We start from the raw sequence: 18,424 nt of genomic DNA, 5'->3' as shown, positions 1-18,424 counted from the left end.
GGATTCCAGGCATAATACAAAGACAAAGAAACCAGGCACGGAAGCACACTGCATGATTCTATTTATATAAAAAGCCAGCAAAACTAATCTAGGGTGCTGGATTCGTGGTTGCCTTAGGGAAGGGAGGGAAGCTTTCAGAGAAGTGTTCTTTTGGACCCAGAGGCAGCAACGCGGGTGTGCTTACTCTGGCTATTCGTCTCGTTCCAGACTCCTGGTTTGCGCACTTTTCTGTATACATGCTTCCTGGTGAATATTTAAATGTCTGGAGATCAAAGGGCAAACCGCACACTGAACGGTGCGCGGATCCCGCGGTCGTACTTGCGCGGCGGTGAGACGGTCCCAGTGAAGTGACCCTGCGAGTGACCTGGGCCTGGTTCTCGCGTGGTAGCCTCGGGGGCCAAAGCCCCGGACCAGAGTGTAAACCTGAGGTCCTGGACCCCTCACTGGATCCCAGGGGTGCCCGCCCTCCTGAGTGGAGTGAGGACACAGCGTCCCCCCCCCCCCACCTGAAGGTGCACCAATGCATGAGAAAGTTCCACTCGGATGCTTTCACATTTGCTTAACTTGCGGACATAAACATCTGGAATCGGGGGCCTTCCTCCAGATACGCCCTAAGGAAGCACCCAGAACCTGAGTCACCTTCACCGGCGCCAGGACCTCCAAAAAGAACGAGATCTCGGGAGTGGCCGTTCGATTGCTTCGGTCTGGGCGTCGAGCTGCGCGCGCACGGGCCGGCTGCGATTGGTGCTGCCTGGAGGCGGGGCGCGGGGGACGCTGGGAAATCTGGCGGGCCGGAGGCGGCGGGAAGCAGCCGGTGGGCCGCGGCACCGGTAGCGGGAGGCGGCAGGATGGTGAAACTGACGGCGGAGCTGATCGAGCAGGCGGCGCAGTACACTAACGCTGTGCGGGACCGCGAGCTGGACCTCCGGGGTGAGTCCGGGGAAGGGAGCGGGCCTCTCAGCACGCCGCCCGTTGGTTCGCGTCCCGCCGCGTGCGCGGAGGGCTGGAGCCTGGCCAGGAGGCCCGCATTGTGGGCGCCAAACCCGGCTGCGCCAGCGCCTCCCGGCCCTGAGTCCTGCCTTTGCTGCCAAAAGACCATCCATCCCTAGGCCCTTCTGAGGCTTCTGTTGGCCTCGCTCCTACTCACACACCCAGCTGATTGATTGATCGCTTCCTGATCCACACCCGTGGGCCTCAGTTCGGCCTTGCTTGGCGTATTTCGCAGTCTGAACTGTTTGAGAGCTGGGAGAATGTTAATGATTGTAATTCTAGGGCTCAGCGACCGGGTGGTTCTCAGTAAAGACGTTAGAGTGTTATTGTGGGATTATAGACAGGATACGTGTTACTTATAAGTAATTTGCGAGGGAGGAAATGAAGTCTGAGAACAAAAGCGACGGCTTCCCCCAAGTTTTCTTTCTTATTAGCTTCAGTCTGATCCTGCCCCTTTATCACAACATTTTCAAGAGGAATGCACTACGAGTGCCGTGTGTAAGAGGTGGAAGCTCTGAACTACCCAGATTCATGTAGCACTTCCAACCTTAGTAAGGCTTGTTAAAAAGTTGGGGGTGCAGCTGTCTACTCGGCATTTCAAAGGAAAGACTTGAGGAAGGATGTGAAGAGCAGGTTCTTAGTGGTTGTAATAGAATACAATTTGCGCCTTAGATTTGGCTCCATAGGGGCAACACCATCTGAGGAGCAGCGCTACTGCAGGCTCTGCTTTCGACTTGGATTCCTGATTCACAAAACCCGGTGCTTTCATTTTGTTGAAATTAAGTTTCCCAGGGAAAAGTTCAATTCAAGAGTAACTGACCACTCCCACTCTCGGGTTAGAGTGAGCTCTGCCTTCTAAGTCTGAAGTGCATGGAGTGTTGAGGATACTTGTTTTGGTGCAGCACTTTGATGTAGCCCTAGCAGCTCTGAATTATGTACTTTAACCTTGGCTTGGATTCGTTTCTTCTGCCAGCACCTAGCACAATAGCCATGTCCATTTTAGACAAATCAGTATTTGAGTGAACTGTTCACAGGGTGATTTACCATTGTGCATAAACCATTGACCTTCAACTCTTGATTGGAGCTGGGGGGAGGTAGAACTGTCATGGTATCTCTAGGGTGTCCTGCTGAGTTTGATGAATCTGGCCTGTGGGAATGCAAAAGAGGTTAAGAACTGTTGTCCGCAACGTATGAACAAGACTTGGACACTGACAGTAAGCAGCTCACAGTGTAAATTGTCATCATGCCATTTAACTGTTTAGAACAGTGTGAGGCACCTTGTAGATAGCCTTACAAATAAATGTTAGCTACCAATATTACTGTGAATAGGTGTATCTTCGTTATCATAGCCCTCGTCCTTGTTGTCATCACTATCTTCATGTCCGCTCCTAGACTGTAAGCTTTGCGGCAGCTGGGACATGCGACTCTTGTTCCTCAGGGTTTTTTTGTTTTTTTAACGTTTATTTATTTTTGAGACAGAGAGAGACAGAGCATGAATGGGGGAGGGGCAGAGAGAGGGAAGACACAGAATCCGAAGCAGGCTCCCGGCTCTGAGCCATCAGCCCAGAGCTCGACGCGCGGCTGGAACTCACGGGCGGTGAGATCATGACCTGAGCTGAGGTCGGACGCTTAACCGACTGAGCCACCCAGGCGCCCCTCTTGTTCCTCATTTTATGTGCCAATACCTTGCACATTTGAACAGTTGTTTGGCACAGCATAGGTGCTGGGTAAACACTTTCTGAAAAAAAGGAAGTTTTGAGTCAAAGTACCATGAAGTACTGCTAATGTTTTCAGGTACCTTTTAATTATATTAATACTTGTGTATTTTCCCTCCATTTTGTAGGGTATAAAATTCCTGTCATTGAAAATCTAGGTGCTACCTTAGACCAGTTTGATGCTATTGATTTTTCTGACAATGAAATCAGGAAACTGGATGGTTTTCCTTTGTTGAGAAGGCTGAAAACATTATTAGTGAACAACAATAGAATATGGTAAGTGTCTGCTGGTGGAAAGTAATTTTTTTTTCTGCTAGAGTACAATGTTGCAGTGTTCCCTGAAGACGCTGTAGCACATACCAGTTGAGCCTCCGTATTTCTTCTAAAAATGAGAAACAAGCTGCATTTTTCCCATAAAGATCCAGAGATTAACTTGGCATTGGTCTAGTTTTATTTGCATCTATTCAGAAATACTTATCTATTCATGGTAATAAATATTTAAGTTACAAACATGCAGTTTTGTACATATTTTGGCTTCTAAAACAATAATTGTAATTATTAGAGGATTGTATTTAAAAGATGCATAAAGTTCAAAATTATATTTTTGACTGTTTCTATCTCCTCTGTCATTTGTTTTTTTTTTTTTGTTTTTTTTTTTTACAACTGATATGTAGAATATTACTTATTGACATTGAGGGGTGGTTTTGTTTTGTTTTTTACCCTCTTTCATCATCTCTGAGTAAATTTCATCAGAAAAGTTATTGAAGGTCTATAGACAATGTCTTTAAGAAGTACTAGGAAGTACTAGTGACTTGCTTTTTTACAATAGGCATATTTCTTATGAGTTAACCGTTCCCTTATGGTGTAGCTGTTCGCCGTGTACCTGAGCTGTGAATGCAGAGTTGTTTGTATTTCTGTGCTACCTGCACAAAAGTCATGAAGTAAGCTGAGCAGTTTCTTCTTCACTTAGCTTTCCCTGGACAGTGTGGTAATGGAAAGAGCCCCAGGCACCCCTTCAGGACACATGGGTTCTAGAATCATTCCACTTCCACCACTAACCCTGTGACAAAGTGTCCTCTTTGTGCCTCATTTTCCCTCTGTCAGATAAGGTGTTGGAAGAAAGATCTCTAAAGTTCTTCCATCTTTGGAGTCTGAAATCTTCTGAGCAGGGACTTTGATAAAATTGTTAGCTTTCTTTCACTCTTACGAAGTCTTTGTTTTCATTTCAGCCGTATAGGTGAGGGACTTGATCAGGCTCTACCCTGCCTGACAGAGCTCATTCTCACCAACAACAGTCTCGTGGAACTGGTAAGTTGAACAGGGGAAATGTATTTGGGGGAGGAATTAAAGGTGCTGCACACCTCTTAAAAAAAATTTGGAAAACCCAGAAAATTATCTTATCATCTTTTGTCTTTTTCTTAATTCAAGATCTGGGTGGGCCTCTTTCAGTTATGTATGTTGCAAATACCCTTTTCCACTCTGTAGCTCACCTTTGGACCTTTGTAGGGTGTCTTCATAGAGAGGTCCCTAATTTAAGTGTAGTCCAGTTTATCTGTCTTTTGTTGTTGTTGCTAGTGCGTTTGATGGTCTGTCAAGCTTCCCCTACCCCAGAGTCCCAGAAAAACTCACCTAAGTTGATTTCTAGAATTGTAGGGTCCAGTGTGGTAGCCATTAGCCACACCTGGCTACTCTGAATTGCTATGTACTAGAACTAAAATACACATCAGATTTCAGAGATATAGTACAAAAAAAAAATGTAGACTATCAGTTTTTTATATTGATACTGAAATGATAATATTTTGGATAATAGGTTAAATAATATTCTACTAAAATCAGTTTCACTTGTTTTTCTCTTCTCACTGGCTGCCACAAAACATTTAGTTACATATGTAACATGCTAACTTTTGTTGCACATTTACATTCTAGAAACTTATTTTACTCTTCATATTTGGCTCAGTGATCACTTGGAATTGGTTTTCCTGTGAGATAAGGGGCAAGGTCTCTCTATTTGGATGGGATTATTTAACAAAATTGAGCTCATGGCATACATTGTTTTATAGCCTGAGTTTTTCGCTTAAACATTGGGTAAGTTTAAGTCCATGTCATATAACTTGATTTTGTGCTTTTATGATCTTACCTCCCTTCCCTGTTTTCCTGATTGTTCCTTTCCTTGTGGACTCAGTCCCGAGCTTCCTACAGATTCTCAGAGTACGTGACTCCAGCAATAAGAAAGCGCTGATCTGAGACTGTGTCTTTTCTGAAAGATAGGAGGTATTCAACCCAAAATGCACATTCATAGGAAATGTTTGGCGTAATAGAGGCTGCTTGCATTTTTGTGTATGTTGTACTTATATTTAAAGTTGTTTGTAAAGATGAAGGCTGAATTTGTCCTGTCAGTTACTGAGCTTGGTGTATTAGGTGTGTTGTATAGGTGTGTTAAAATCTCATTCTGCCTAGAGTTCTGTCAAGTTTAGTGTTACGTATTTGGAAGTTATCGTCATGGATACATACAAATTTAAGGTTTTTTTTTTTTTTTTACATTTATTTATTTTTGAGAGAGAGAGACAGAGTACAAGTGGGGGAGGGGCAGAGAGAGAGGGAGACACAGAATCCGAAGCAGGCTCCAGGCTCTGAGCTGTCCGCACAGAGCCTGATGCGGGGCTCGAACTCACGAACTGTGAGATCATGACCTGAGCCCGAAGTTGGACACTTAACCAACTGAGCCACCCAGGCGCCCCCAAATTTTAAATTGTTAATACCATCCAGGTGAACTAATCTTTTTATTATTCTGTTGTGCCCCTCTTTGTCTCTATTAGTGCTGTTTTACCTTGTCTGTTTTATCTGCTATATTACACCAAAACAAGCTTTGTTTTATTTAGTGTTTGTATGATAAATTTTTGTCCATGCAGAATCTACTTTGAACTTTTCTGTGCCTTGTATTTTAGGTTTATATCTTAAAAACAGCATATGTGGTAGGATTTTTTTTTAAATCCAATGTGAAGTCTGTATTTTAAATGAAGTATTTGGTCTATTTACATAATATAATTACTGGTGTATTGGAGTTTGTCTTCTCTCTTTTCTGGAGGTTACTGTTTGACAGCCCATTCTGCATTTCTTTTTTTTTCCCCCCCTTCATTGTGTTCATTCTCTTTCTCTGTCATTCTTTGCCTACTAATAGTGTAGGAATTACTTATTCCTGGTGTTTTGTTTTGTTTTTGTTTTTGTTTTGAGAGAGAGAGAGAGAGAGAGAGACAGAGTGAGATCAGGGGAGGGAGCCAGAGGGCAGGCTTCATGCTCAGTGTGGATCGATCATTGTGGCTCGATCTCATCACCCTGAGATCATGATCTGAGCCAAAATCCAGAGTGGGACGCTTAACCGATCGAGCCACTCAGGTGCCCCTACTTATTCCTATCTTAGCAATGTGGGAATTAAAAATACACATTCATTGGGGCTCCTGGGTAGCTCCTTCAGTTAAGTGTCTGGCTTCAGCTCACGACGTGATCTCACAGTTCATGAGTTTGAGCCCCTCAAGTTTGAGCCCCACGTTGGGCTGTGTGCTGACACCAAAGAGCCTGGAGCCTGCTGCAGATTCTGTGTCTCTCTCTGCCCCCACCCTGCTCTCGCGTGCATGTGTGCGCACTCTCCCTCAAAACATTTAAAAAACATTAAATAAACATTAAAAAAATTTTTTTAAGTATTACAAATAAAAAAATACACATTCATTAAGTTTCAGTACCCTTAGCTTCTTAAACAGTACAATGATGTTAAACATTTCAAACCCTTCAACATGTTACTTAGTTATTCTGTCTTTAAAAAACCCACTAAGACATCATCATTATGTTTTATGTAGTCTGTGTGAGTGTAACGAAAGTTGCCATTCTTTGTTCCTTTTTGGGTTTTTTTTTTTAGCTTTATTGAGGTGTGACTGAGAGATAAAAGTTGTATGTATTTAAGGTGTACATTGTGATTTTTGAGAAATGTATACATTATGATTACCGTTATCTAACATATCCATTACCTCACATATTTACTTGTTGTTTGTGTGTTGAGAATACTTGAGATCTATTCTCAGCAAAAAAAATTTTTTTTTTCTTAAATTATTGAGAGAGAGAGTGAGTGAGTGAAAGAGAGAGGACAAGGTGGGTGGGGAGAGGCAGAAAGAGAGGGAGACACAGAATCTGAAGCAGGTCCAGGCTCTGAGCTCTCAGCACACAGCCCAATGTGGGGCTCGAACCCGCAGACCCTGAGATCATCACCTGAGCCTAAGTCACACACTTAACTGACTGAGCCACCCAGGTGCCCCTCTCAGCAAATTTCAAGTATACAGTAGTACATTATTATTAACTATAATCACCCTGTTGTACATTAGGTGTCCAGACTTACTCATCTTACAACTGAAAGTTTGTACTCTTTGATCAAATAGCTCATCCCCCCCCAACCCCGCCCCCCCCCCCCCACTTCAACTGGTAACTACCATTCAACTGTCTGTTGCTGAGAGGGGGTCTTTTTTTTTTTTTTTTTTAATTCCACATCTAAGTGGGATCATGCCATGTTTGCCTGCTTTTGTTCCTTTTTAGATCATCCTGTATATTTTAGTGGTGACATGCCAGTAGCAAGCTTAGAGCTCCCTCTTCCAGTGTTTGTGAAGTGTTTTTTAAATGGCAGCTTATTTGCTGAACTCCTGGCTTTGTTCCCCTCTTGCTTTTTTGTGTCTACTTTTTTCTCATTGTCCTTCTTGCCCCCGTCCCGCTCAATTTCAGTCTGATCCTAGCAGTTTCTCCCCTTTGTAGGCCTTTGTCCTGGAAGGGATACCATTTCTGGTTAGTATTAAGAGTGAGGGCCCAAATTGCCTGGTCCCATCAGGCCTCATCACAGACTTAACTGGACTCATTATTGGGATGTATGTATCTGTTGGCTGCTGTTCTCAGACCAACCAAACTGTCGGTCGTTTTGGAGTACTCGGGCTTGTTGGATGCCTCTGCCTTCCCTCTGCTTCATCCTGCACAGATGTTGCCCCCCTATAAGCCTTGCAGCTCTCCCAGTAGTCGGTCTCTGCCCATTCCTGATTTAGAGTTCTTGCCAGAATGCCTTTTCATCTGCTTTAGTTGTAGTGGTTAACCATAGACTTTGGTTTTGCTGTCCTGTTTTATGAGATGATTTGGGAAGATTAAATACCAAAAAAGTGCCTTTTTCCCATAATTGGGTCCTTTTTTTGTTTTTGTTTTTTAACCAAACTCCTTGTCCTTGAATAATTATCTGAAGCGATTTGAGGGAGCCTTGAGTAAAGGTGTCTCCCCATGGGGCGCCTGGGTGGCCCAGTCGGTTAAGTGTCCAACTCTTGCTCTCAGCTCAGGTCATGATCTCATGGTTTGTGAGATTGAGCCCCAATTCTCTTCCTCTCAATGCCCCTCCCCTGCTCTCTCTCCCCCTCTCTCAAATAAACAAACATTTAAAAAAATAAAGGTGCCTCCTCTCAACCATGAGATGTCTGTGTCACCACCAGGCATGTACAGTTACTAGTGGGAAAAACCACCTTCCACCAAAATCCAGCTGGAGATAACCTGTGTGAATGACTTGTTCCAAAGTTACATCAGCTTGGACATTTCTTTCTTTTCTAAATCATTGCTTTAAATTCTAGCCCTTTTGAGGTTGCTACAAGAAATCAGTTTTGGGGGGGGGGGTCTATTCTGCTATTGAGACACAAGTTTTTATGGATGTGGCTAAAATTTTCAGTTTAAGAAGCTCAAATTTACTCACCAGTTTGTCAGAATTTTTATTAAGCATCTGTGGTGCGCTAATATTGTGCTAGATGCTAGCAGTAAAAAAAGAGTCCTTGCTCCAAAGACATCTGCCATTTCAGAGTATCACAGTAGCCTATGGCGGGGGGCGGGGGGGGAACACCTGGGGCTTAGTCAGTTGAGTGTCTGATTCTTGATTTTGGTTCAGGTCATGATGCTAGGGTCACAGGATTGAGCTGAGCATGGAGCCTGCTTGGGATCCATATTCTCTCCCCCCTCCCCCTCTCCCTCCTCCTCCCTTCTTCCCTCCCTCTCTTTCTCTTCCTCCCTCCCTCTCTCTCTCTTTTTCTCTTCCTCCTTTTCCCTCCCCCACCTTCCCTTCCCCACCTTCCCTTCCCCACCTTCCCTCCCCCTCCCCCCCCCCCCTGCCCCTCTCCCCCGCTCGCGCGCGTGCCCGCTCACACAAAAAAAAAAAAAAAAAAGCCTGTGGTATTCATGTTCTTATCTATGGCCATTTATTTTACAGGGTGATCTGGACCCTTTGGCATCTCTCAAATCACTGACTTACCTAAGGTATGGAAATGTTCTGTGGTGGTGACAGGGAAGTCCTTTACAATGACACCATTATCAGCCTTGATCTTAAAGTAATCAGTTAGTAAGAAGCACCTTTTAAAAACAAATACTGAAAATAAGTCCAGTGCTCTATTAAAACTTCCCTAACATGAACTGAATAACATTGAACTGTGAAAAAAAAGGTCAACTTTTCCTTAGCTTATGGACTCATTTGATTTTATTAAAATGGACCTCTTGAAATGCTACGCAATGAACAAGACTGGCATTGCTATTCCTTTTCTTGCAGTATCCTAAGAAATCCTGTAACAAATAAGAAGCATTACAGACTGTATGTAATTTATAAAGTTCCACAAGTCAGAGTACTGGATTTCCAGAAGGTGAAACTGAAAGTAAGTATTTTCTGTTGGTTGTAAGTCATTATACGTTCATGTTTTATTTTATACTTTTGCTGTTGATTTTTTTTTAATTGCCGAATGTGTTTTACTATTGGTTTGTCATAAAAATGTGGGAAACAAAATATTAAGTCAGATTTTTTTTTCCTAGCAGAGTTTACAGTAGGACTTTGAGTTAAAGCTGTCTTGTGCAGTAGTGTTGGTCATTCAGAGGTCGTAGCACAGTATCAGCCGAGGTGAGCACTGTCAGCAAGACTGTGCTTAAGATATGTTCCCCCTTGGGGAGCTTAGTAGAATCCATTTTTCAGCAGCTTTAATTGTTAGAATGATTTTCCCTTTACAGGGAGTGGGTTTTCCCTTGTTTTTTGTTTCTGTTTTTGTTTTTTGTTGTTGTTTTTTTTTCTTTCCTTTTTAAACCTTCCTAGTTCCTCCAGAGCCCCTCCCTGAAACTAGGAGGGGTAACTTTCTTCAGGGAACTTCACCAGACAAAGCAAGGCCATTGTGTCTCCTTTTAATTTGAAATTGACTTTTTGGTATTTTTACCAGCCCCGAGTATTTCAGAAGAGTTTTCTTCCGTGTTTTCTGAGGAATGCATCTAAATGCATGTGGTATTCCTATTTCCATTAACTCTGTGTGTGGTGTTGCTGTAGGAGCGTCAGGAAGCAGAGAAAATGTTCAAGGGCAAACGGGGTGCACAACTTGCAAAGGATATTGCCAGGAGAAGCAAAACGTAAGATACGGATATCCAACTTCACTCCACTTCACCTTCAGAAACACTATCTGTCTGGCTTTTTGCCTCCTACAGAACTAAACAAAACACCTGTGACTGACTAATACAGTATTGAATTTGTGTGATGATAGCCCATGACCTTCAATGGTCCACACATCACATGAGATTTCTACCAGGTTAGCAAATACTTCCGGTGTTCAGTCTTAATGCAACACTGTATATATCCTGCTTTCTCTAGAGGAAGATGAACTGGGTGGTGTTTCTGAAGGAGAGAGTTTCTTGTATCAGTTTGTTAACAAAGATAAGATACTACACTGGTTGAATTACTTTCAAAAGCCTTTTTGAAAGTAAAAGAGAAGCAGTTTCCATTGGTCTGGATTTAACAGTTATGTTCTTCCCTCCCCTCCCAAGTTTCAACCCAGGTGCCGGTTTGCCGACTGACAAAAAGAAAGGTGGGCCGTCTCCAGGGGATGTAGAAGCCATCAAGGTAAAAATGTGTTAGAAGAGTTGCCATGGGTTTAGGACACAAAATATGTAATAGACCAAGTTCTGAACATTGAGTTTCCACCCTCCACCCCCCCACACTTAGATTCCTGCTCCATTTCTGTGTTAGGTGGGAACTAGCTTAAAGTGATTATTCAGCTACCTTTGATGTGAATCGCTTCTATGAGCCAGTCAGCACAGAGACAGCTCTAGTTCTTTTCCATTTTCCCAGGGTATTTGAACGGTCAGTCACTGAAGTATGCTGTCTCGGTTGTTTGCCTTAATTTTTACTTTCAGAGATTTGCTGTCTGAAAGATCTGCTTGATGATCAGTGGGAAATCCTAGTTTCCTAATACTGCTTCCTAAATTATCCAGTAACATAATTCCACATAGGTGCTTTAATTAGCTAAAATTTTAGGACATGTGCAGTAATCATTTGCTCATTGTGACAATAAAATTCTCCCAGTAGAGCTGTTGAATGTTCCACCTCAAAAAGTTGCTATGGACTTCTGTAAGGTTTTCTGGGTGATTGATACTTAGATGCAATTAATTGTCCTTCTCTGTTGTTTTCTGTCCTCCAGAATGCTATAGCAAATGCGTCAACTCTGGCTGAAGTAGAGCGGCTGAAGGGCTTGCTGCAGTCTGGTCAGATACCTGGCAGGGAACGCAGATCAGGTCAGGACATGTGGTCTGTCTGTGTACTTCCAGATTGATCTTATACTTGAGGTGGATTCCTAAACAGTTGAGGTGCTATGACCCAAGGATGTTAGAATAGTGCCTCATTACCATCTAATGCACACAAAATCCCTTTTTTCATATGCTCTTGGAAGATAAGTTACTTGATATAAAATGTTATGGCATAGGACTCTGAGGGGTCTTTTTTTTTTTTTTAATGTTTATTACTGAGAGGGAGGGAGGGAGGGTGAGGGGGTAAGGGGCAGAGAGAGAGGGAGACACAGAATCTGAAGCACGTTCCAGGCTCTGAGCTGTCAGCACAGAGCCCGACGCAGGGCTTGAACTCACAGACTGTGAGGTCATGACCTGAGCTGAAGTCGGATGCTTAACCTACTGAGCCACCCAGGTGCCCCAACGGATACGCTTTTTTAATGAGTTACTACTTTTTTTAAATACTCAGCTTTAATTTCTAATACAGTGTTGATTATTCTAATATAGTATCAATAAATATACGTAAACAAAAGCTCTTTGGGTCCCAAAACTAACGTGTCTGAGAATTACTGAACTAAACAAAGGCCAGAGTGGCATTCTAGGGGCAAAGCGGTGAGTGAGGGACTGTGCAGGCAAAGCACCTGTGGTGAAAAGGAGCCTTGCACACTAGAACTGAAAGAGGCCAATGGCAGTGGAGTTCAAGGCACAGGGAGAAGGGTGAGCCAACAGAGAAAGCATGTCTGGGCCACGCAAGGCTCTGCAGACTGTGATGGATGAGGTCTTTGTCCTCAGCATTAGAAGGGTATTAAAGGCCTCCAAGGCTCAGTACTGACAGGGGAAGAGGCAATATCACAATTGCTTATTGTGACTGTAATATGACAGACTTACTGAATTAATCTGTTTCCCCTGAAAACGTTTTCTTTGAGCCTTAGGATCTCTTGGGATTTTCAGAGCAATCTGAAAGATTACTGGGGAGAAGAAGGTAGAAATTGTTCAGGGCACTCCATAGATTGCAGTGGGCCTAGGCTTCTGAGTATGCTAAAACTGGACTGACATTCTTATCTTGGTAGTTTTGCATCTAGAAATGTGATGTTGAGTCTACTGTAAAAACAATAGGCTTAGCCAAGAGTAATCTTCCCAAACACTGATAGTTAAAACGTTTCCTTTTTCAGAATACAGTGACCAAAATATCTCATAAATTAATGAGTAAACATAACAGACTTGGTTTTTGCCGTATTTTCCCTCATTTAGAGACAATAAAGTCATTGAGTAGTCCTATTATCTGGCATGTGGTACACATTCAAATGTTTGTTTGTTTTTAATGTTTATTTTTTGAGGGGGTGGGGTAGAGAGAGAGGAAGACAAGGAAGACACAGAATCCAAAGCAGGCTCTAGGCTCTGAGCTGTCAGCACAGAGCCCAACAAGGGGCTCGAACTCATGAACCATGAGATCATGAAGTGGCCAAAGTCGGACATTTAATCAACTGAGCCACCCAGGTGCCCCTCAAATGTTTTTTGATATTCCCATTTTCTTTCCCTGTGGTAGTTGTAAGAATAAAACACAACGTATAAGGTTTTTACCTTCACAAAAAAATGAATGAACAGCTCAACCAAAGAAGGTTAGAATGTCAGGCAATGAGTTTGACTTTTTGTAAAACACCTTTGTGATCCTTTCCCCCTAGGAATTGGCCATCCCTTCCCGTAGCTGCCAAAGATAGTCTCTGGACTGTAAGCTCCTTGAGGGCAGGGGCTGCTGGGATTTGTAGCTAGTCCAGGGAGTAGTGTGCAATAGCTTCACAGACTGGCCACTCGTGTACTGAGCAAACATGCTGTAAAATCAGTATGACATGTGGCTTTGTGTTTTTCTTTAGGCCCCACTGATGACGGTGAAGAGGAGATGGAAGAAGACACGGTCACGAATGGGTCCTGAGCAAGATGGCCTGAGTATCTGCAGGACGTATAACATGCCCACTGGGACAAGTCCTGCTTTTTGAACTTGGAATAATAGCCTTGTTTGTGTCAGCAAAGTGGAGTTCATAAGCATTGTTGAAATGCTTAAGACTGCTGCTGGTAATTTTGTAACATCATACATTTTGAAATCTAAATGCCGGTTTTCTACAAATAGTAAAAATACAAAGACATTCGCTGTGCTACCAAGTTGTCTGTCATCGGGGCGGGGTGTGCAGTGAGGTATCTGGACATGTTTCAGTTGGAAATGCCAGAGGGCATTGTTTCTAGGTAGGCTTCCCAGGCCTCTTTAAATATTTAGATTTTTAAATTGTTAATAAAACTGAAGATTATCTGTGTGCTGCCAGTGGTTTCAGTAAGACTCTACGATCTCTGGTGCATTTTTTTTCCACGCAAAGAACAGCTTCATTAAAGACAGCCAGACTTTAATTACTGATTTGAAAAATTACAGGAGAATTGCAACTTCTGCTTGTTGGAATGTGAACAGCACATTCGAGCTTTCAAGACATGGTTGTGGGTGGGGGGTGGGGGGGTGTCCCAGCCCAGTGAGCAGGCTACGACAGTTTCCTCACACCTCTGGATGCTGCAGTACATGTATCCCACCCAGCTCTGGCCAGTTAGGCCAGTCTAAAAAACATGATGGAGGTGAGCACCTCACCATCCATCTTTTCATCTGCTCGTGTTTGGTTGGCTTTGGGTCGGGTTTTTTTTAAGCTCCTTGGGAGATTTTCTAAATGTGAGAAACACTCGCTCTAAGTAGGCCTCTGAACAGTTGTGGGTGATTCCTGGTTGCTGGTTTGCTGTACTTGTAAAGTGTGTACAAGGTGCATGAGACATTGAAGGAACGCAACCTTCAAGGAGCTGACAGTCTAGCTGGGAACATGGAACCGTGGGTAGCGGTGGGGCTAAACCTCACTGCAGTAGCAACTGCTAGAAAAGAGTAGGGTAGAGCGGTCAGAAAGGAGGTGGAACTTGGCTATCAGGAGAATCTGGTCTTTAGTTTTCCTCAGTGTGGCCCTAAACCAGTACTTTCCCACTCCAGTGTGCTGAACTTCCTGGACATCTTGTTAAAATGCGAGATCTGGTGGGGGTGGGAGGCTATGCTTTAAGTAGGTTCCCAGGTGCTGGCCTTCAAAGGACAACACTGCACACAGGATTTCCAGCCTCCCTCTCACCACTTCCTTAACTTCTACCTAACCCCTTTCAGCCCCTTCCAGAGCAGTCCCCTCTAATCATGTACTGATGGCCCACACCATAGGGGGGTGCTCTGTTCTGGTTTTATCCTCACCTTGACAGATTTGGAGATTCATGTTTTTTTATGAGTTCCTGGGGCATTCAGGCACCAAGGAAATAACCCAAATATACAATAGGTGGATTTATAAACTAAAAGTTGTTCATTTAATTTGAGAGGAAGGTGACTGCAATTCATGCTCTCCTGTTCCCCTCACCAAGGTGTCCTTTGGGATTAGAACATTGCTAAATGTCCACAGGATCAGAACAGGACTTGGAGGGGGTGGGGGTCTTAAGATCTCCCTGCAACATCTCTCATGACATATGCCAGTGAGGCTGCCTTTTCTACTTCTGCAGAGCCTTTCTGTTAATGCACATTTACTTGACACTTGTGCTTCTGATGAGACAACTAAAATGAGTCCATTTTTCTTCTCCATACTTAACATCCAGGGAAGCTATTGCCAGGAGGCTCCCTGCTCCCATCATTTATAAGCCACCTACTAAGGAGCCTCTGAAGGAGCCTCTGGTCACTAACCTCGGTAATAAATTGGTTGCAGTTCACTTTTCTCCCACCACGTGCCCTACCTCTACATAGCCTACTTTGGGTCCTGGCTTTGAATGCGGGCAGTACTTAGCAATAATACCCAGACTTTGGTGCCATTGCCAAGTGGATCTGAACTCAACAGGATTACTCTGGCACCAAACAGATTAATGACTCCCGGGTAATGACTGGAGGGCTGCTAAGCAAAAAACAAAAGGAGACCTTGTTATGTTATTTATGCTATTGTTGCAAGTGAGGATTTGGCAAAAACTTGACCAGAGGAAAGTGAGGGCTCCTTTGCTCAGAGCTCCACCAACATCTGTGTGTCTCAGGACCAGAAAAATTGGGTTTGCCTCAACCCAGTTTTTCCCAGAAGTCCAGTGTTTTCCATGTGCAATTTTGTGGAACATGAGGTTCAGTCACAGATAACTTCTCTCATGTTATAGCCAAAACTATACCAGTGTACCAAGTGGCAGACATGCAGCTCTCAAAACAAGTGTCTGTGGAACCACATTAAGATGTTCATTTGAATATTAGTTTTGTAGTATTTATGTGTAATTAGTAGGTTTTGACATTCTAAGTACTATAAATTTAGAAAATGTATATATATATATATATATATATTTTTTTATATATATGCAGATATTTAACATAAATGCCACAGTAGGAATCTACAAGAATGCCATTGAAAGGGCAATTCAAGTTTGACAACCACTATTGTTTGATTGCCATCTCAGTAATCTCCCTTAGTTACCGACACTTTTAATCCTGTCTTGCGTATACTTTTGTGAAAAGGTGAGATTAGGCCATTTATCAAGTTAGCTTTTGCCATAGTAATGCTGATTAACAAACCATTCCCAAAACTCTGGCTTTTAAGTGACAATCACCATTCTCACAGCTGGCTTTGCTTTTGACTGCAGGTCAGTGGATTAACTAGGGTGGCTCAGCTTTATGTCATTCTCCTAGGACATCTGCCTACTTGCTATTAACCTAAGCAAGCCACCTGGCCAAGTCCAAAGTCAAAGGATGTGCAAATACACTCCTTCCACCTTGAGGCTATTGCAAGGATGTTCTCAGAAGGAAGGATGGATGAATTGGGGCTAATCATGTAGTCTGTCATGGGCAGACTGTACCATGGACGTTCTGGATTACTACCTTTGTCCTGTTTTTACAAATAACTCTTGAGCAATTATACTAAGCAAAGTGTGTGCTGAAATAACTTTATGGTTCTAGATAAGATAGATGAGATGATACACCCTAATTAGCCTGGCTAGGAAGAATAACTTCTCACTGGGAACTTAAGAACAGCATTGAGGGGCCCTTGGGTGGCTCGGTCGGTTAAGCGTTCAACTTTAGCTCAGGTCATGATCTCAACAGTTGGTGAGTTCAAGCCCCACATTCGGCTCTGTGCTGACAGTTCAGAGCCTGGAGCCTGCTTCGGATTCTGGACCTCCCTCTCTCTCTTTCCCTCCCCTGCTCACACTCTGGTCTCTCTCTCAAAAATAAATAAACATTAAAAAAAAAAAAACCATATTCTAGGAACTGAAGCAAAACTCCTTTGTGCATTCTAGTAACTCAAAATCTATTAGATTTTAGTTGAAAATACTATTCATACTGTAAGTACATATGTAGACACACAGACTAGTTCATAATAGTACACAAAGGTACTTTATTCTTGTAGGTGTTTTAAAAAGTGCAATGTTTTCACGACTGTTGTGCTGGTTTTTATATCAAAGTCCTGAATGAAAGCTTGCAACAACAGCAAATCTTTGCAACCTAGGATCTTCCTCCATCGCTACTCCAAATATCTTAATCCCTGAACCACACTGCAAGCTCTGAAATGATATTCACTTTCTTGAAGCTTTCACATCTTAATCTGACACTTGTCAGGGTGGGGAAGTATCTGTTAATCTTATGTAACCCACTTAACCACTAAGTTACTATAAAAAAAAAAAAAAAAGAATTTACCATGCATTAGTTGAAACTTGTGTCAGATCACTTTTCAGGACTCAACTCTGAGAAAAAAGAGAGGTCCTCACCGACTGCTTCCATGAAGTGACTCCCACAGTACAGTGTACCTGGTGTCCAGAGCATAACCAAACAAGTCAGGCAAGCCTGGTCACTATGCACAAGGTCTGTGTGTGTGTGTGTGTGTGTGTGTGTGTGTGTGTGTGTGTGTGTAGGCTCTGAGCTGTCAGCATACAGCACGACGAGGGGCGGGAACTCAGGAGCCTTGAGATCGTGACCAGAGCCCAAGACGGAAGCTTAACGGACTGAGCTACCCAGGTGCCCCCAAACATGGTATATTTAAAGCTGGTCCCAAACTGTGTACTGAGGTCATCCCGAGAAAGAGTTCGGTTTTAGCACATCGAGTTCCTGCAAGATGCCAGAGCAAGTGAGAAACCACTTCAAAAGAGTAATGGTTCATCATCTTTTACAAGTGAGAGGAAAACATCAAAGAATAAAATTCCTCCCTCCTAAACTCATCAAATCAGTGGCTGTCTTCACAGCCTTAATTGACAAAATCCAGGGTCCTCAATTTCCCCATTTCAAGAGCCCATTTTCAAGGTGGAGAACAGCTTTCAGGCTTTTCTTTGCCACGGCGCACGAACCACAGTCCCCCAGTAGAAATCTACCTCTCTTGCCGCGCAGCCCCCAGATCGCCCACTCCCCTGGAACTCCTAGGTGACCCAGAGCTGGGAGCGCCCGCTGCGGTAGCGGTAATGCCTGGGCAGGAGTGATGCAGGCCTCCTACGGGGTGGCGGCGCGCTCTGACGTCATCACCTGGTCTCGGTTTTTTTTTCACGGTTGCATTTTTGATTCTCAACCCTCCCTCCGTGACACAGCTGTGTGTGTTCACCTCAAAGCCTTCTCCAAAAACACACTCAAGCCCAAATTTCAAGTAAGGTGGTTAAAGCAGGAGGCCTCTGAGCGGCAGAGACGCCAGAGGAGTGGAAGGCGGTGAAGGAAGGCTTTGCAGGCAGAGGAAACAACCAGGAAACTGTGATAACAACTGCTACTGCCGCGTGACACCTCGTAGGATTCGATACGTGCTGGAGCCACTGCCTTCTTTCCCCGGAGGTTTTGGTTCTGGAGGGGTGGAGAACGGTGAGAGTCGGCGGGCCTTTCTTAGCCTGAACACGGGCAGCTGGAGGAGGAGGCTGCCAGCGTTTCATCTGACGAGTTCTGCTGCCCAGTGGGCCCGGGGCAAGGATGTGGGCGCAAATCCTGTTTCCAGGCGGCCCCTAACCTCCAGGGACGTCGGCGTGCAATCGGTACAAAAGTAAACACGCCCGCGGGAGTCGGCCCGCAGGTCAGTCAGGCGGCTTTCCTCAGGCGAGCGGTGAGGCCGCCCAGTCACACGGTGCGCAGTCGGCGGGGACAGTCTGTTGCCGCC

General features: G+C 43.9%; 1 protein-coding gene and 1 long non-coding RNA gene across 2 annotated transcripts; one reads left to right on the top strand and one right to left on the bottom strand.

Annotated features, from left to right (window-relative positions):
• The first annotated feature begins 767 nt into the window (after positions 1-767).
• On the top strand, positions 768-13,595 carry SNRPA1 (small nuclear ribonucleoprotein polypeptide A'). The gene is made up of 9 exons (XM_040493810.1): positions 768-930; positions 2,834-2,981; positions 3,935-4,013; positions 8,971-9,017; positions 9,304-9,406; positions 10,060-10,139; positions 10,551-10,626; positions 11,204-11,297; positions 13,160-13,595. Exons 1-9 carry the CDS (start codon positions 849-851, stop codon positions 13,216-13,218), a joined length of 768 nt encoding a protein of 255 aa, XP_040349744.1. The 5' UTR covers positions 768-848; the 3' UTR covers positions 13,219-13,595.
• LOC121042500 (uncharacterized) lies at positions 9,212-18,397 on the bottom strand. Its single transcript, XR_005796259.1, has 2 exons — positions 17,664-18,397; positions 9,212-11,276 (listed from the first exon to the last, which is right to left on the bottom strand). It is a non-coding gene; the product is annotated as an uncharacterized LOC121042500 (long non-coding RNA).
• Between the last annotated feature and the right edge of the window lie 27 nt (positions 18,398-18,424).

This window comes from Herpailurus yagouaroundi, unplaced genomic scaffold (genome assembly GCF_014898765.1).
Source record: "Herpailurus yagouaroundi ecotype Mexico unplaced genomic scaffold, PumYag 185, whole genome shotgun sequence".
Lineage (NCBI taxonomy): Eukaryota > Metazoa > Chordata > Mammalia > Carnivora > Felidae > Herpailurus > Herpailurus yagouaroundi.
The sequence above is the reverse complement of the archived record's forward strand: the minus strand, read 5'-3'. Positions and strand labels throughout refer to the sequence as shown.